Raw genomic sequence first — 20,410 nt, forward strand, 5'->3', positions numbered from 1 at the left:
GCTGAGTGTAAACAAATTCATGACATTTCTCTGTTGACATTTTCAGATTCTGGTCCTAAGATATTTAGTGACCAGTAAGTATGTGACTACACTTAAGCCTGAAACATAAATATCACTTATAGTGCCCCCAAACTATGACATCATTATGTAAGTTTCCCTGTGCTGGATGTTGTTCTTTGCAAATATTTTTAATTGCAAAATGTTCCATGTAAATTGGTGTAAACCACAGTGATTAAAATATAGAGACTCAGTGGTCTTCAGGGCTGGTAGCACTTAAACAATCAAAGAAAACTGAGATATCTGTCTAAGCAAACATGCTTGACAAGGCAAGGAGCCAATCCCATGTTATGTGGGTGGAGAATGGAAGCGAACTTGCCACTCCTTTGAGTCATGCATGGTTGTTCTTAATCACATCCTGATCTGTCCCCAAAGTAGCAGATTAAAATAAATAAATCTTAAATGCAATAAATTCATGAAAAAGCAGAAGCAAAGCAATCAAATATTTTTAAAATAGATTGAAAATATGAACAGCTATTTCACTGAAAATATTAATAGTCAATAAAGTATGCCTCATCTTGCTTGTACATTAAGAAATGCTTTGTCAGTATACAATTAAGAAAAGAGAAATGAAAGTAGAAATTTTCATCAAAATATCTAAAAACTGCTATTTTGTAAGTATGAGATTTGCAATAATTGGAAAGTTAATAAGGGAATAAAATAGCAGACACCACTGCACAGTGTTGACAGCAGGATTTGATTAGGGCACAGAAGAAAGTCTTGGGACCATCAGGGTGATAGGGAAAGAGCAGTATTGATGAATGGAACACTTCTCAGTCGCTCCCTGAGTTACAGCTAATTCTGGACTATGCGTAGTTTGGGGAGGGAGACACTGTTCTGTACATACCACATATACTGAATGACAATGGTGGTAGAATTTAAAAGCCTAGAATCAATGTGACTTACAAATACCGTATAGTAACCAATTAATCAACTCAACAAATGTCTATTGAGGACTTACGGGCTAGGCATGGTGCTAGCTTGAGCAGTTGGATCACTGCCATCCATATGGGAGAACTTGCTAGCCTTCAGCCATTGAGGGCATTTGAGGAGTGAATTGGCAAATGAGACCACTGCCTCTCCCTGCTTTTCTCTGTCTCTCATCTCTATATCTCTATCTCTATCTCTATCTCTATCTCTATCTCTATATCTCTATCTCTGTCTCTGTCTCTATCTCTGTCTCTGTGTCTGTCTCTAACTCTATCATCTCTTTCCTTCTGCCTCTCAAGTAAAAGGAAAAAATCATGTGAGATAACTTTAGGAACTTACATCAGAACGTATAGAAATAACAAATTCCATATTTTATATCCAATAGCTTGAATATGGTTAAGAAAATAAAGATAACAGAAGCTAGCTGAACAGTTGTTAAAAAGAAATAACAATCATATATTGTCACTTTAGAGGTGGTAAGATTCTATCAATGTCCCTCTTTTTTTCCATCCTAAAGTTAGCTGCTTTTGGAAAAATTTTAGATGAGTGAGGCATCAAATTTCTGAGGCAACTGCCTAATGAGATTAAGGAAAGCTATTAAAACACATTATTTATTTCAACTTGTTGAAAAACTGAGTGAAAAATATAAGCACATGTTACAATACAAATTAGAAAATGAATTTTCTCAAGGTCATGTAAGTTAGTTGGTGCTAAAGCTGGAATCAGAGAAGAATCTTCTGATTCTACTCAGGCCTCTTTTAGCAACACCATATGCTTTCTCTGTAAAGAAAAAAAAAAAAACTAAAGATTTAAATACACCACAATGAGTATCTCTTGACGCATTGAAAATATTCTTAAATCTATATGGTCTCCTGTAATAAAGAAGTTTGTGAATGATTTTAATGGTCCGAAAAGCACCTGAATCCTTAAAAATGCTCCTTATTACACGAATACATGATGAATTCATAATAAGAAAACGTAAGAAATTCTGAACTTTTAGTATTCACACCATACATTCACTCTAAAACACTCTGTTAACATTTGGAAGCATAGATTCTTTTAGAATTGGATTAAAGTTACATGGAAACTCTCCCAAGAAAAGTTGTATATATAGAAAAAATTATCATATAATATGTGAAAGTTCATGGATTCCTCCCAATCCAGTGAAACAAAAAGTGTTAAGAACTTAAACTCAATTAATGTGTTATCATTAGCAAAAACAAGACTCTAATCATTGCTTCTCAGCCTTTTGGCTAAGATCAAGTGTGGAGACTCTAATCAATTAAATTGAAATGACTTTATTAATATTCACTGATGATATAAAAACATAAGAGATCCTGTCATAGTTACTTCCTATGTGGAAAGCTTTCAGCATTTATGTAAGATATGTGGACAAGGAGACACACAAGCTTGTTACAACATACTTAGGTATTTGAAAAATAATCTCAACAGAATAAATTAAGACTGGCTTCTGAATGGGGCCTATTTCAAGGGAACTATTTTTGAACACTTTGGTAGTCAAATGTCTTCTGTGTTAGAACTTCAGTCCCTCTCCTCAGTTGATTCCATACCTATCTGATTTCTAACTACTACACTACCTAGATTTTCTAAAGATATGATACAGGAGTTTCCAGCTAATCGTACCCTGCATTCTAAGTAGTTTGTCTCCTATCATTAAATTGGGCTGGATCCCATAGAAAATTTAAAATAAGCCTAAAACTAGATAGTTATCGGACCACTAGATTCTCTTTTTACCTTTCTTCTAGAACTTATCCTAGCCTTACTTGGCCTTTTCAATATCTTGGCAAGAAATAAAATACAAGGGAGTTTTGAGTTTTGATACTTTTAAGTAGTGTGTTTTGAGCTTTAAAACAAATAGGCATTTTCTGATCATGGAAGATGGCCACTGATGTAGGTGGCCTAATTGGGAATTAATGAGCCCTTTGTCACTAGACTAGAACCAGTGAATTCGTATGGGCAAGGGGCTCAAGCAGTAGGTGGGTAACATGAGTTCCTATCACACCTGAGTCTTTTATTCTCATTCAAGAACAAGACTTGTGCAAAGTTCAGCGGTCAAATTCTAGAGATTAGAATCTGTCAGGGTTTAAAAGGCTGACTTGTTACCGTTATCAAGCCAAGACAGAATTGGGTTAGTCCTGGCCAGCGCCGCGGCTCACTAGGCTAATCCTCCGCCTTGCAGCACCGGCACACCGGGTTCTAGTCCCGGTCGGGGCACCGATCCTGTCCGGTTGCCCCTCTTCCAGGCCAGCTCTCTGCTGTGGCCAGGGAGTGCAGTGGAGGATGGCCCAAGTGCTTGGGCCCTGCACCCCATGGGAGACCAGAATAAGCACCTGGCTCCTGCCATCGGATCAGCGCAGTGCGCCAGCTGCAGCACACCTACCGCAGCGGCCATTGGAGGGTGAACCAACGGCAAAGGAAGACCTTTCTCTCTGTCTCTCTCTCACTGTCCACTCTGCCTGTCAAAAAAAAAAAAAAAAAAAAAAGAATTGGGTTAGTCCTGATGGGATGAATAAAAAGCATAGGTGATGATGATCATGATGATGATGGTGGATGCTGGTGATGGGGGAGGGGAGGCATGGCTGGCAGAGGTCATAGTAGAGGACAATAACAGTAACATTTTCATTACATTAGATAGTTTGCATAGCATGTTCCCGTGCTTTATCTTATTTGTTGTTATGAGAGTAAAAAGATCAAGCCAGGATATGATCTCCAAATGAAAAAACACTTAGAATCAGTTATGTAAAAGTGAAGGAACTAAAGTCGCTGGTGAAATCTGACCAGCAAACTGAGAGAAGAGGAATACAGATGCATATCCTGCGTCCAAAGTAGCATGGAGCGTCTGCTGTCTTCTGTGCAGCTGAGACACCTGCACTTGTTGGTTGCTGTTGATCTGGGTTAAGAGCCTCAGGATTACCTACCCTTCACAGATGTCTTCTGCTAACTGTTTCTTTAGGTGTTCTTCTCTCTCTATTGGGTGTCACCTAATATCTGACCCATTTGCTTCCTATCCTCTGGGATTGTCTCAGGTTTGAATCTATTTCTTATATTTTCCAATGCACCTATGATTTTATTAATATATCCGTATGTGATATATATATAATATGTACAAATAATCCAGATACAGATACAGGCAAAGTCAGAAGACATGCAGATGTGGGACAGATATAGACACGATGTACAGATACAGATAAGGATACATACATAGTTACAGATGCTACTGGTGCAGCAAACAGGAGGGAAAGGAGTAATTCTGCTCATTCCATTACTGTATTCTAGTCCAACACTCTCTTTTGTTGTTTTGTTACACTTATTTTTTTACGCCTGGATAAAATACAATTCTTACATTATGATGTAAATTTTATTTTAGAATAGTTTCATTGCTGTATTTCTTTTATCACAGAATTTAAATGTGATTTTTTTGGAAGTTTGCAATTTTCTTCGATTTAAAAGTTTTATTAAATGAAGGAAACACTAGAAACATCAGTGTTAGAAGCTGTGCCAATCTGATAGCTTTTATTTATCTTAGACAATCCTCTTGTCACTATGTCTGTGATCACTAAATTCAGAGATCATTGTTTCTAATTTAAGTCTAGCACACCTCTTCCCTGCATCTTTGTTTCATATAAATTTTCAAGATACAACTGTAAGACATTTTCAAAAAGTATGGTTAGAATGAACTCATTTCATCTCTAGATTTATATAATCTACAAAATCAAAAGAAAAAATTATGCAGCTCAAACAAAAGGCACTTATGTTTTATATATGTTTCAGGTGAAATATTATATCCTTATTTATCCAACTGAATTTTCAATATATGCAGACACTAATTCTCATTTACTGGTAATTTACTAGCACAAATACACTGATGTTGGTTGACCTTGGGAATAAATCAATGAATGTAAGTATATCAATAGACTCTTAAAATTCTTCCTATTTTTTGGATAGGGAAAATCTAATTCATGTTAAATTATTTACTCTCACAAATAGATCACTGTAGGAGGAGTGAATATGTAATTTTTATCTAAATTGGGGCACTTTAAGAAAGAAAGAAAGAGAGTGCTATTAGTAATAGTATCAGGAAAACAGATATGAATCAGGCCCACCTGGGGGAAAAAAACTCTCTCAATTGTAGTATCCTTATTCTCTAGTTCATTAACCCTTCCTCTTATTTTTCTCATTTCTGTCCCTCCTGCTATGAATTTACTGTATTGTTCTTTAGCTTATCAAGTTGGTTACTTATTTTCCCTTTTCTATACTGATCATTTAGATTTTAATTTCCCTCTAAGTATTGCTTTAACTGCATGCCATAAATTTTTATAAGTGCTATTTTTGGTATAGTTTAAGTACATTGTAAGTTACTGTTGTATGACTTCATTTCCAGCTCTGATTCTTTGAAATTAATTTAAACCTGTTTTATGATCTAGAACACTATAATTTTCATGTGTCCCGTGTACAGTTGAAAGCATGAGTATTCTCCAGTTGTTATGTACAATAATATATATATTAGGTTCTTCAAATCTTCTAAACCTTATTTTATCTCATTGCTTGATCTACTTCTGAGTGAATTGTATCAAAATTTCTCACAATGATGACAAATTTTCCCATATATATGTGAAACAATGACAAATTTTGTTTTATTTATATTGAAGCAGACAGGCTTACAAGTGTTACTTGTTTCTGATGAAATTAATATTCTATCACTATCAGATGTCCTAGTTAATCTCTGACAATGCCTTCTACTTTATGATACTGTTTCCTCTGACACTAATAATATAGCTACACACATTTTATTAAGTCAGCATTGACCTGGTTTTGATATCAGAAATGACCCCCTAAAATCTATACGAAACTGTGGCCCCTTAAAATTCCCCAGAAGTGCCATCTGGGCTGCCGCATATGTTACCGGAATTTGGAGTGCCATATGATATCACAATATGCTTATTAATAAATTCCTAATATTAATAAGCCCGAGAGGGTTCTTGCCTAATATTTACAGAAGAATTCTAAATACTGGCATAAATAAACGAGGCAGCATGGTACATTTTAGGCTTTTATTCAGTGGGCGAAATCATAGGAGTGTGAGAGCTTTATCTAAGAGAGGAAAATCTGGGTTCATACTGAGCACCAGGAACCAGCCATGTGGAGGAGCATCTAGGCCAGGAAGCCCAAAGGCCACGTGCCCTGGGGGCGCAGGGCTACAGCAAGCCCCCTCCTGGCAAGAGGCCAGGAAACAGAAGAGAAGGGCTGACACACTATGTCCCAGGCTTTTAACCCACTTCCAAAGAGGAGTGGTGAATTAACCTGATTGGCTGGTGGGCACCCAGGTATGGCCAGGTAGGGACATGAGGTCACAAGGGCATGGTGAAGGTATCAGGTAGGGCGTGAGATCACACAAGGGCTTGGCTTAGGCATGGTGTTCCAGCTCACAAACCTAATCGATTTTAACCTCAATGCCTGCCTACTTCAGTTTCTTTTGGCCAATATTTCTATATCCTTATATTTTAGGTATCTTATGTCTTTACAGAAAGCATATTTTTAATTTTTTATGCCATGTTGATATTTTTCTTAGAAAATTTAGTCCAAAAATTTTCCCAGGTTATGAATACTGATATGTTTAGTTTCATTTATGCTACTTATGTTATCTTTTGCCTATTCACATATATTTCATTTCATATTGTGTTTGTTTGAAGGTATACCCATTTTGTGCCTGCCTATAGATTATATTAGGATATGTGGTTTATTTATCTTGCTTTGGTGTGGGTTAGCATTGTAAAACTTGTTTTTTATTACTAGTTTGGAGATTAATATGTTTTATGATTATAGAAATTACATAAATATCAATCTAAACAACATTTAAAGTTAATGAATTCAGTTAGTCTTCTTTTTCTAAAAAGTTTTAACTCCAACTGTTACCCAAGAAATAGTTGTATCTTTTGTTTTAATATTCAAAAAAGTAGACATTATTTGCATTAATATTTAGAAAACTGATTTTTAAATTTACACAAAACATACTCTTTGTGGTTTTTTTAAGATTTTATTTATTTATTTGAGGGATAGAGTTACAGACTGTGAGAGGGAGATACAGAGAGATAGAATTACAGACAGTGAGAGGGAGAGAAAGATCTTCAGGTTGCTGGTCCACTCCCCAGGTGGCCACAATGGCCAGAGCTGCGCCCATCTGAAGCCAGGAGCCAGGAATCTCTTCCAGGTCTTCCATGCGGGTGCAGGGGCCCAAGGACTTGGGCCATCTTGTACTGCTTTCCCAGGCCACAGTAGAGAGCTGGATTGGAAGAGGAGCAGCTAGGACTAGAACTGGCGCCCATATGGGGTGCTGGTGCTGCAGGTGGAGGATTAACCTACTGTGCCAGGGCGCCAGCCCCAACATACTCTTTGTTTACCATTTCTCCTTGCATCTCGAAAGTACCCTGTGGGATCATTTTCTTCTGAAATATACCTTTCAGGAGTACCTTTAATAATGATCAGTTGGCAGTATCTCTGTCAGCCACAGTTTTCTTGCAAATGTCTTTATTTTAATCTCAACTTGAAGATGTTTTTTTGGTGATAGTATAACCATGGGGTAATATTTTCTTTCTGCAGTTCAAAGATACTATCTCATTCTTTTTTTTCTTTTTTTTTTTTTTGACAGGCAGAGTGGATAGTGAGAGAGAGAGAGAGAGGGAGAGAGAGAGAAAGAAAGGTCTTCCTTTTGCCGTTGGTTCACCCTCCAATGGCCGCCCTGGCCGGTGCACCACGCTAATCCGATGGTAGGAGCCAGGTGCTTCTCCTGGTCTCCCATGGGGTGCAGGGCCCAAGCACTTGGGCCATCCTCCACTGCACTCCCTGGCCACAGCAGAGAGCTGGCCTGGAAGAGGGGCAACTAGGACAGAATCCTGCGCCCCGTCCGGGACTAGAACCCGGTGTGCCGGCACCGCAAGGCAGAGGATTAGCCTATTGAGCCGCCGTGCCGGTCTCTTTTCTAGCTTAATTAACATTCCTTTGTTGGTAATTTCTCCATCCCCTGCTTTTTAGTATCTTTATTGTTGGTATTTTGGAGATTCACTAAAATGTTTCTAGAATATTTTTCTTAGTTGGGGCTGATTAGGATATTAAGCCATGTAATTAGCATATGATATGCATTCTAGAAAATCCTCAATTATTATCTCTTGGGTATTGTATCCTTCACATCCTCTCTGATCTTTCCTTCTAGAAATTTAAAATATATATAATAGATCTTGTCACTTAATCCTGAGCATTTAAAAACCTCTATTTCAAAATTCTTTGTTTCTCTCTCTACCTCTGCCTCTACCTCTACCTCTACCTCCTCCTCTCTGCTTTATCTGGGGTAATTTTCTCAGATATCTCTTCCATTTCAGTTTTGCTTTTTTCAGCTTTATCTTTTCAATGCAGTTTTACCCACACATTTATCAGTATCTGGAGGAATCCTTGGTTGTTACAACCTGGAAATAGTTACTGGTACCTAATGAATAGATACTAAAAATGCTGAGATAAACATCCAATAATGCATGGTGAACTCTTTCCCCTCCCCCCCAAATATTGATCTGGCCTGAGCGCTCGATAATATAGAATTGGAAACATCTTATCTAATCTGTGTTATGACCTATCCACTAATTTTTTAAATTTCAAGTACTACATTTTATTTGTAAAAGTTCTATTTTTCTTGTTTTTAAATCACCTGATAGACATTGCTGGCATAATTCCTTCATCAAGCTTTCAATTTTCACATTAACCTTTGATGGATTTGATACACTATGACTTTGTTAACTGCAGTCTTTGTAAATTTGATTCTGCACTTCATTATTTCTGCTGAGTCTTGCTCATAGTAGATCATTTTATTTTGTATTTCCAACGTAAGTGTGTTCCTTTGAACATAATTTATTTGTGGGAATGCTTTAAGATCTGTGTTCAAAAGAAGTGTTATTCAGTGAGTCATTAGCATTGGCACCACCTGTAAGCACATTGGAAATGCGAATTTTCAGATCCTCTGACAGAGCTACTGATTCAGAATCTGCAGACAGTACCAAGGAATCTATTTTATTCATCTTCTCCAGACTCACATGCACTGTTGAGTGCGAAGGTTTAAGAAATTCTGATTTAAAGTATTCTTCCAGAGAGTATTTCCATTTGGCAGACCCCTGGAAATATTACCAACCTAAAATTCTTTTTTAAACCACTTGTAGGAGGTCAAAGGACAAAAATTGGCTGAGAATTTGAATGAGAATATAGGATTTGGGTTAGGAGTTCTCATTGAAAATATTTTTTTCTACTTTACCCAGAGCCACAGTCAGACAAGTCAGCTTCTGTGGGGCCAGATTTTCATCTTACTCGTCCTCTGATGGTGGGTCCTGCCTGTGATTCTGACTTTTGTAAGTGTATGACCCGGCTTTGCCACTGTTCAGACTCAGATGTTTAAAAGTGGCCCATGCTCTGGTCTCTGTAGTCAACACCAATCTTCAGGGTAAATATTTCTACACTAGCTCACCTCTAACTTCACCTCCAAAATTGGAATGTCTTGTCATGTATACTGCCAGTTGTCTTTTATTTCACCTTAAAAACATAAGAATAAAACAGAATAAAGAAATGTTTGGATATTTTATCCAGCACTTCTAGGTGTTCCAACCAAAAGGAATTTATGTTCACACCTAAACCATCATATTGCCAGCTACAGCAGGCCTCATCTACTTTTTCAAATACTTACCCAAAATGTTATCTTCAGTGTTAAGATCATAGTCATGCAGACTAGAATAATGCCTGCCTGCAGCCTGACAACTCAACGATTAAGTTGCCCACACCTACTGTAGAAGCGGGCAGGGGCAGAGACAGCCCGTCCTTCTGTGAGTCAGTTACTTCATGATCTCAGGCAGAGAATTCAATACAGGCTGAGTAATAAATACTGACTCACAAGCATATGCCCTCGAGCAAAGAAGGTTCCAATGCACACTAAACCCCATTATAACTGCTTTCTCCCATTGGCTGCAAGTAAGGAGGTATTATGTGCCAGTAAGAACTTTATATTTTACTGTGGGACAATAAAAAAAATTATGTAACTCCCTAGGGGCCAACATAAAATATTTAGCCTTTATAAACAGTTAGTTCTTACCCAGTATTGTATGAGTTTTCAGGAGCAGTCAATTTTTCTTCTCACATAATAAATTTAGATATAGTTCCTCAGGGAAAGGAATGTATTGCAATTATAACCTTCAATTAACCATCGTATCTTGGTTAACAATATTTGCTAGGTCCTCAGGCAGAATAACATGCAGCTGTTTGAACTAGTATCCCAGTTCTCTGCTTCACTTTCATAAAGGAAACATTCAATATATGTAACAGTCATACAATTCGGGAAAAATTGGCAAATTAAATCAGCAAAGTAGGCAGTTGTGTGAAGTTTTCTAATTGTAGAATGTTAGGGAAATCTATGTGACACAATGACATTCTCATGATTTCTTATAATTTTAACTAGACAACACTGTAACCATAGCAGAAATATCTTATTTAATAATGGATCATACAAAATTGCTGACACCTGGCTGTTTTTGACCTTCAAATTTACAAATTCCACATGATTGAATCTAGTATGTTATGTTACCTTCACAATTAAGACTGATTATTTCTTATCTGTAAATTATGTATTTATGCATAATGAAGTAGAAATCATTCTGTGCATTACAAGCAGAAAAGGGGAACTGGGTGGACATGTACAATTCAAATTAAAAATAAATTTAAATATGTGTACTTTTCATTCAAAACCACCCTCCAAATTCTCCATGCTATGCCAATGGTGACAAATTTTGCTTGGGTGTTGATTTGTAACTGTGTGTCTGAAACTCTGTTATTATCTTCAGCCATGCAACCTTTTTCTGATTCATTTTCCTCCATTTGCACTGTTTTGCTCTGTGATGTGAATCCATCCCTATCCATGTTGTCATGCTTCCATCGTTCACTACTTTAGATTGCACTGAGCCATAAGAGGTAAGCTTCACTGAAGGAAAACTGACTTGACTTTATGACCAAGAAGAATCCCACGCCTTTCCCTAAAATCACTACTTTTTAAGCTACACTTTGAAAGGAACTTAAAAGAAAATAATTCTTCACAGCCCCAGTTAACCTTGAGTACTTTTGCACACATACTGTGAGTTCAGCACTTGTTGACTCTCTTCTACTAGGATGCACTTTAACGCCCTTACGTTTTTAACTCAGTGTCTCCCTCTGTTTTCTCTGTAATGATGTGCATGGTACAGTTTCTCAGAAATTGCTGTTATTCACTGACACCTTGAATACAGAATTCTGAATCCTGCCTTCATCTACCAGACACATGAGTTTAAAATAACAAGGCAGTGTTTGGATTATTTGGATGATTCTTCTATACAATCTGCTATTCAAACAGTGGCATTTCTAAATGCTACTGCACTTGACTATTTATATGGATCAAATTAATCAGATAACAACCAACCCTTTCTTTATTATGTACTGTGTAGTTTATAGATATTATTTTCATATTGATCTCAATTCAGTTTCCAAACTTAGATGATAATTTCCCAGGACCAATGATTGACAAAATGTTAGTTTTATCATGAGATGTTTTTGAGAGCAGAGAACTGAAGTCGCTTTTCATTCAGAAATGCCTTGAGCTTCCTCAGCAACTTCACATACCACAATTTGGATTGTACATTCATCTATTGCTAATCCTCTTAATTGCCATCTAATAGAGGTGGTAGCTTGATCTTCTACCACATATTTATGATCTAGGTAAGGTTTAACCCTTATTAAAGCTAAAGGATCTAGGACATACCACAGAATGCTATTTCAGTAGAGTTATTTCTGCCTTCCTGTCATTAAGCATTGAATTCGCATTGCTGTATATTGAGAATGTGTCACAATGTGACAGGCTAAGAATAAATTTACATCACTTGCCTTGCCCTCCAGACTGGCATTCTTTTTAGAGACAGATGTTCCAGCCTCTCACAGACACAGATTAGCATATCTGAGAAGTTTAGTTAATACAAGAAAGACCACTTAGTCGGTGTGGTATGGTATGGAACTATTGATGAGTTCAATGCAGGGAGTCACCCCACTCTGCAGTCTAAAATTTTCCTATCTCGGAGACCTCTTTCTCAGTCTTGAGACAAGTTGATGACAGATTCTCATCATTAGGTACACCTTGTATTAATAAATTCTCAACATTTGTGTTCATTTTGTGTTCTACATTTTCACAGAGATTAACATTTCATTGTGTAGAGATACATAATATGCTTTGTAAAATTAAGTCTCCATGTAAATACATTTCTTACTGGAATCCTTGATAGCTTTATTTAACATGTAAACTATGACAAAGTACTTCATGGGCTTATTTACTTGAATTCATCAGTGTGTTTGAGATACTGTAATACTAAAAAGTAAGTAACTAACTGCTTAAAAGTGGATGCAGCTAAGGAAGACTTCTGGATCATGAAAATGAGAGTTTTCCAGTTAGAAAAGGGTTTTAGGGCTCTCTAAGTCATGGAAACAGTGTATGGAAAGATATGAGATGTAATATATGGGAAACTGCAGCTAGTTTGATATAACTCTATCATAGCATACTTGAGACAGGAGGAGAAAGGTAGATGAGCCAACTCACTAGGGTTTTGTACCTTTTTTCTTTTAATTCTTTGTTTATATAAAGGGAATAGATCTATGTTTATCATGTTTTCTCTGATTTGTGGTAGCTAATATATAGAGTACAAAAAATATAATATAAATGAGTGAAATTGACATCTTGGGATATGATTATTGTTATAGCCCTTGTCTATACTCCTGAGGAACAATGGTCTTCCTACTTACTACTTGTTGAATTCTTTACTTAATGAAGGATTAAGCTTGAGATTATAAAGTAAATTGAAAGTAATTTACCCAAAAATTAAAAGAAAAACAAGAAAGGAAGGTGGGTGAGATGGAGAGAGAGAGGGTAGGAGATATCATTATGTTCTTAAAATTATGTATGAAATACATCAAAGTTTTTTATCTTTATTTATTACATTGTTGAGGTAGATTGGCCTTTGCAGTTAAAACTGATTCTTGCTTATCTGTAAATTATGTGCTTATAACAAAATGAAGTAGCATTTTAAATGGGAAAATAATGTGAACATATACTTGTGCTTTAGAAAATAATATCAGATGGGACTAATTATCAAATAATCAATTTCTACCTGCATTCTAGACAGCATATTTTCTTAAGGTTTATATGAGTATAAAATAAGACAATGTAGATACCAAAGAGGAACTAGCATAGGACTGAGCGTCAAAGACCTGAGGTTGAATCTCGTGTGAACCCCTTCTCAGCTATATCAGAGTGGAAAAATTATATTTTATTTTCAAAATCCCACACTGAAAATATTATTTCTAGATCACATGTTTGTTATGTATTATAATTCATGAAAGTTAGCTGTCACTTAATTTTCTGTATATGCATATATTAACCCTTATTTTAACATTATGTATCAATGCATTGTTAAGAATTTTATTGCTGGAAATGAAGAAAACTGTTCAATTTGAAAATCTATTATTACTGAGTAATCCATGTTTGTTAAGTAACTAAGATTGTGACCAATTTTGTAGCATCTATTTTAAAAAATTGGCACATATCAAAACACACATTAATAGTTGATGTATGTTTTACTTATGATCCATTAGCCTCCTATAGGAAATTTAACAATCTTTTTTTCCCTGAACATTTTCCCTAGATTTAAAAAAATTCAATAGAATATCTTATCCTCACCAGTTTAGGAATATTAATTCAGTTTATGGATAACAATTATCCTTTTTTTCCCTTGATAAAATATTGCCATATTTTATGAAAAAAAATGTACTATTTCCCATTTATCAACTAAAAAAGTCCTTCTTTGTCAAACATTTTCAATTGAAGCCCTGCCTATTTAAGCAGAATTTTGTGTAATTCATGACAAAGTTGAAAGGGGAAAAAAAGAGCAACTCAACCAATAAGCATTTCATTTTCTTGCTATTCAAAATGTACAAGAAGTAAATAGCACCTCCTTTGAACATATGAATGGTCATAGATAACAGATATTGTTAGTACCAAATCACTGTTGACACCATTGGCTAAAATACAACTAGTCCTAGAAATGGAATGTTTGTATCATGTTAAAATTTTCAGATTAAAAAAAAAAAAGCTTCAAGTTTAAAACCTTATTGAGAGTGCTTCCACTCTCACAGTCAAATCCCACATGCCCTGAAACATAAGAAGATACAGGTATGTGATTTTGTTTGAGATTCCTGAGGAAGAAAACAGCAAAGAAATGTGCTTAAATTTATTGATTCTTCAACATCCAAATTTCCCTTTATGTTTCATTTTCCAGATGTCCCTCTACTGTCTTGGCATGCTGAAGCTACCCTGGGAAATTTGTCCGAACTAAATCAAAACGTGGAGACTAAAATAAACTAACGATACACAGTAACTCTCTTTAAGGCCAGTTTGAAGTTATTATTTATTAATCCCACATTATTCTGTGCTTAACAACCCTATTTAGGAAGCCCCAGTGGTGGCCAGAGCAGCCTTGTTCCTGGAATGTGCCCGTTTTGTTCATCGTTGCAACCGTGGCAACTGGCCAGAGTGGATGAAAGGACATCACGTGAACATCACCAAGAAAGGCCTGTCCCGGGGAAGATCTCCCATTGTGGGCAACAAGCGCAACCAGAAGCTTCAGTGGAATGCTGCCAAGCTCTTCTACCAATGGGGAGACGTGAGCCTTCAATTCTCTGCTATCGAATGAGAATACTTGAGTGAAGAAGTTTTTAAGTTTTTTGATTAATATTGTTTGTTGTGTACCAGGCACTGAAAGAAACACTTTGCAGGGAGGTAGTGTAAAAACAGCTCATTTAATCTTCTCAATAAATCTATAAGGTTAGACATTGTTATCTTTATTTTACAATTAAGAAAACTGAAGTTTGACAGATCATGCAACTTGCCACAGTTTCCATATCCAGTAAATACAGGAATCAATATTCTGTCTCCCAGGTTGAATTCCAAAGCCCTGCTTTTAATAACTGTAGTCATCATGAGTCATCTTTATAATAAGTGTTATATATGTAAGTCCTTATTTGATATTCTATTGTAATTTTTTCCAAGACCTGATTTTTTTCCCATTTCTTAATAGAATTTTCCATTTTGTTGATGTGCATTGTACTAGTTGCCTGAAGTCTTGGAAATTATGCATACACACACACATTTATGAATAAGAAAGTAAATTTAAAATGAATGGATGGAGCTGGCGTGTGGCTCACTTGGCTAATCCTCTGCCTGTGGTGCTGGCATCCCATATGCCTGCCAGGTTCTAGTCCCAGTTGTTCCTCTTCCAGTCTAGCTCTCTGCTGGCAGTGGAGGCAGGAAGGCAGTGGAGGATGGCCCAGGAAGGCAGTGGAGGATGGCCCAGGTGCTTGGGCGCCTACACCCACATGGGAGATCAGGAAGAAGCACCTGGCTCCTGGCTTCAGATTGGTGCAGTACCAGCCGTAGCGGCCATTTGGGGGTGAACCAACAGAAGGAAGACCTTTCTCTCTGTCTCTCTCTCCCACTGTATAACTCTGCCTGTCAAAAAAAAAAATGAATGGATGAATCTTCTTTAGGAATTCTCGTAAAATTACTCCTTAAAATGATTGCAACTTCTTTACCAATAGTGGCAGAGGGGAATATGAGGAATAAAAAGAAACACAAGAGAACTGAGTTTTTTTCTTCTAATTTTTGACACCATGAATCCCAAACACACATAAAAGCATTCCATATATTATCCTTTCCTAAAAGTTCCTAGAAAATATTTTTATAATTTCCCTTAATAATTCAATTGACTGTATCTACTAAGGATAGTCTCCTCCAGGATACTCTTCCTCACACAAAATGTTCTTCTTCAATTTGACCCACATCTCTTTGGCACAATGCCAAAGTAATCCAAAAGATATGAATTCCATCCAGCATGTGTTCAGTCTGTCTATAAGAGCACAGAATTATTTCCCTATTAATTGTCACCCCATGAGCTTTCTTTCTTAAGGACGTCTTACGTTAAAGAGAAAGGTGTGTTCATAAATATGGACTGGAACACCTTATTAATGCCAATACCGATGATCAGTGCTTAGCACTGTCATTTGCAGGTGAGCATTGCAGATAGTATTTGTGAGAAAAAGATATTTCTCCCTTGTGATATCCATTTTCATAAATCAGTGACACAATTTAGTTTGTGATTCCCCTGTACTTATCCTACATTTCATTGTGTTTGGGTTTAATAGCATTAGTCACAAGAATTTATACAAGTCAATCAATGTATGTGAAATAGGTATCGCGAGGTACATAGACAGATCATCCATCATAGAAGCTGAAGGAATGAAAATCCACCATCAAAAATATATTATCTTTTTTTCGTGTCTTAAGTTTGAAAGATTCATCATACTAGAAACCAAACTACTGAACCTACATTCCATTTTTTTTTAACTGAAGCTGTGACCTGAAGCACATTGCATCCATTCCTCGCATCTCCATTTACTCAGTTGTAGAATAAATAACCAGCTAAAGAGATTTTTATTGATACTACTGGAAAGATGAGTTTTCATTTTACTATAAGAAGATTAAAATTAGCAGAGTATAGAAGAACATTAGATAAGTTCGAATGGTATAAAAACAAATGACAGCTATTAAATCCATAGAAGGCCCTTGGCAGTACATGAACACCTTGGCATCAGATTTTCATGTTAATTATTTATTACACTTCATTAGGAAGGTTTGTAACCAATTGTTATGTTTTTGCCACCAATATTTGAAAGACAAGATATGCGCATGATCCATCTGAAGCTATATTCCCTCCAAAACTAAATTCTTAATTAGCATTTGATAGACTTTTAAAGATTAATATTACATAAATCCTGAATTAGAATTAGGACTACATCAAATGCTCTATCTGATCTAGAGGACCATTCTGGTCTTCTGCTTCCCTAAAACATGAATTAGCCCTTCTTGTTTCTGGTCACCAGTGTTCCAATCTACCCCAAGATGTTCAAAATATGGTATTAATTATTGCTGCCATATCTTATTGTTACTTTATGGGGACGGGATATTTTATTTTCTCTCTTTGAAAGCTTTTCTTCACCCATGCATAAAGCTCCAATAAAAATCTATTCTTCATTGAGATAAAATTTTCCCTTAAATTTGCTTCACCAGTAGCTGTGCTATCTGAAATCTTAGAATCACACATCAAATGAACAAAACACCGGGCGAGAGAAGAAATATAGCTAGGGGAAATTGGGGGGGGGGGGGGGGTACAGTGTAATGAATGGGAGGGTTCTGCCCTTAAGCAAATTCTTCCAAGGTGACAACTTAAATGACTTCTAAAGCATGTATTTACATGAGATTGAAAGACTATAACAACATGTTAGAGTCAGAAATGCAAAGATAAGACCATGGAAAAGGTAGGGCACATGGTTAAAGGCTTCATTATTTTCTGGTTCTGTGATCTTCCTCCAACAAATTGAATATGCACAGCCTCTCCCACCCCCATCTCCAACAAGGCTTGTCCTATCTGAATGATAGAACCTGGTCACTCTGAGATCAGAAAATAAGTAATCAAGTTGCCACCCTGACTTTCCTGATAACTAAGCATACTAACTGAACTCAGTTTCTCTCTTTTACTTTTAATGTTTTTGTTTTTGAAATAGTAATATTTTATATTTACCTAGTTTTTGCATACTATTTTATGACCTTGCAAAATTAAAAGTAACTCTGTTTTTTTAAGATTTATTATTTGAAAGTTAGAGTTAACAGGGAGAGAGAGGGAGAAACAGAGATCTTCCATCCACTAGCTCACTCCCCACATGGCTGCAACAGTAGGGGCTGAGCCAGACAGAAGCCAGGAGCCAGGAGCTACTTCCAGGTCTCCCAAGTGGGTGCAGGGGCCCACACATTTGGGCCATCCTCTGCTGCTTTTCCCAGGCCATTAGCAGAAGCTGGATCAGAAGTGGAGCACTGGGATATGAACTGGCACCCCATGTGATGCCAGCATTCAAGGAGATGGCTTGACCAGCTACACCACATCACCAGCAGAGAAGTGCTCTTAAAGGAGATAAATTTGTTTATCTTAAAGTAAACTAACAGCTTAGATCTTAGATCTCCACATGGCAGAGAGTAGCTAAAGGGTTGTTCTCTCTCTCCTAATCCCTTTTATTTTCTATGGAAAACCACATTTAAAACATCCATCCCTCTGCTGGTAAAATGCCCTTCTATTTTTCCCAAAAAGTCAGATAGTTTTGAAGGTACCCTCCTTCAGAGAAATTGAAAGCATGAAGTGTTTTCTTCGGTTCTCCAGTTCTTTTAAAGGGTGGGGTGTTTTGATCCCTTTAATTGTTTCTTTATGAACAATAGGCAACTATAAATAACAATCACTACTGTTACTTCATCTGAAGAGGTTTGTCTAAACATACGCATCTTTCCTTATTAATAACTCTGAACAACACATCAGAATGCGTCTGGAGATTTCCTGCAGGAATTTGTAAATTACAAATGTATTTGCATCATATGCAGGATCTATTACTCTGGGGAAGGTGTTCACAGACCTTCATGTGACTCAGGGGAAGAAAAGACCACTTGTCCTATAATACCAGTCCCACGTGTAGTCCTCAATAGAGTATAAATAATTAATTGCCCAATTAATTTGAAGATTTGACAAAGGGTCTCTCAAGGCCATCCATCATTCAACTTTCCTAGAGAAATTCTTGTTTTGCTTTGTTTTGTTTTTTGTAAAGCTGGCCAAATTCTTCAATGCAGAGAGATGTTCTTGACCCTGTTTTATTACCTACCTCACTTGATTGGGCTTCATTGAGCTTCCTCTCTGAAATAATAGAAACAACTGTTAATCCCAAGGATTTCTGACAAGAAGGGAAAAACCATTAAGTGCTGAGCATTGGCTCAGGTTTACAAGGAAGTTTTGGCCCAGGGTCTTCTCAAGCAGCTGCCTTTAGGACAGGTGTGCTTTGATGACTTACAACATTGCACACCGCTGCCGCTCCAACCTTTCTCTGCTGTTCTGTCTTCCATTTCCTTCCCCCGCTCCTCCTACCTCCCCATAAATGTAGATATTCTCCAAGATCTCCTATAATTTCTTCCTGTATAATTTCCTCCAGGGTTACATTTTTTCCTGTGTTTCCGTTTGCTGGGTGCCAGTAGCACGTTCTTCTCCATACATAGCGCTTTTCAGATCCCAGGCCGGCAACGCCATCTGTACATCGGAGGCGTTCACTTAATATCATGAAACTCAATAGGATCAAAATAAAACCCTTGTCCCCAGATAAACTCAACCCAGCTCTTCAGCCTGCCTGAGCATTCTCTTCTTACTAGTGGCACTGTCAGCAAACACGTGACAACCTTTGAATACAGCCCAAACCTCCCTCCATCGACTCCACCTCTTTGGCGTCACTGAAGCCCCTGCGCCCAGATCTTCATTACGTCTCATCCAGATACAAAAGGGACCTCCTCCCCAGAGTCTCTTCTCATCTAATCCATCCCATAGCCTGCTAATCAAATGATCTTCCTGGGGCACAGCACCTCCAAAACAGAACACTCAGTGATCTCCCAGCCTACAGATATGCCCTGCACCCTAACTCATATTCCAAACTGCTATCAGAGTGACTAAGCTAAAATGCAAATTAGACTCTTTTTCACACATTTTAGTGTCTAACTTTTTCCCTAGGGATACACCTAAATTGCTTAACCTGATGACTCTGCCCTTTCTATAGCATTTGCTCAAACCATTCTCAAATTATAATGATGAAGTCATCTAAAGAAACTACTGTACCTAACAAACATTTACCTATCTTTGGTATATAGATAATAATAAGAGGTTATTACCTTACTTTTTGAAAAAAGGATACCTGGCTTATCTCTTCATACCTGGCCATCTAGCAAAAATATTCCTCAAATGAGGACCCAATCAAAAAGATCTGTCATCTTTCTTTAGAATGCAGGTGAAGTTCAGCTTCAAGAACTGTTATGGTGTAGTCACCAACTACCTTTCAAGTCTTCTCGTGCATTGTTTCCTCTCTTAAAATTGAGCTCCAACCAAGGAGCTACTTGAGGACTGAACACAGGCTGCATTTCTCTGAATACACGAGTCTTTGGAAGCCCCCCAGCTGAGGTTCTGCTATCCCAGTTCTCGATCAGACAAAACACTGATTCTTCAAAGTCTCCAGAAATCAGACTCTGATTCTCAGAGCTTAATTAAATCTATCTTGTGAATGAATAAAGTGTCTTCTATCTCTTCATCCTCCTGACACACTATTTCATTATGCTATTACCTCCCCAATTCACTCTAAGTTAATTTAGACAAGACACATATAGGCATATAGCCTATGTTTG

General features: G+C 37.0%; 1 protein-coding gene across 3 annotated transcripts in view; it reads left to right on the plus strand.

Moving 5' to 3' along the window:
* The window catches only part of UNC80 (unc-80 homolog, NALCN channel complex subunit), a 216,843-nt gene that overhangs the window by 82,647 nt on the left and 113,786 nt on the right, over nt 1–20,410 (plus strand). For all 3 annotated transcript variants that reach the window (XM_062201741.1, XM_062201733.1, XM_062201752.1), the window contains exon 23: nt 14,550–14,762. In XM_062201741.1, the coding sequence (XP_062057725.1) occupies nt 14,550–14,762 (213 nt within the window). The remainder of the gene's footprint in view (nt 1–14,549; nt 14,763–20,410) is intronic.

This window comes from Lepus europaeus, chromosome 1 (assembly GCF_033115175.1).
Source record: "Lepus europaeus isolate LE1 chromosome 1, mLepTim1.pri, whole genome shotgun sequence".
NCBI lineage: Eukaryota > Metazoa > Chordata > Mammalia > Lagomorpha > Leporidae > Lepus > Lepus europaeus.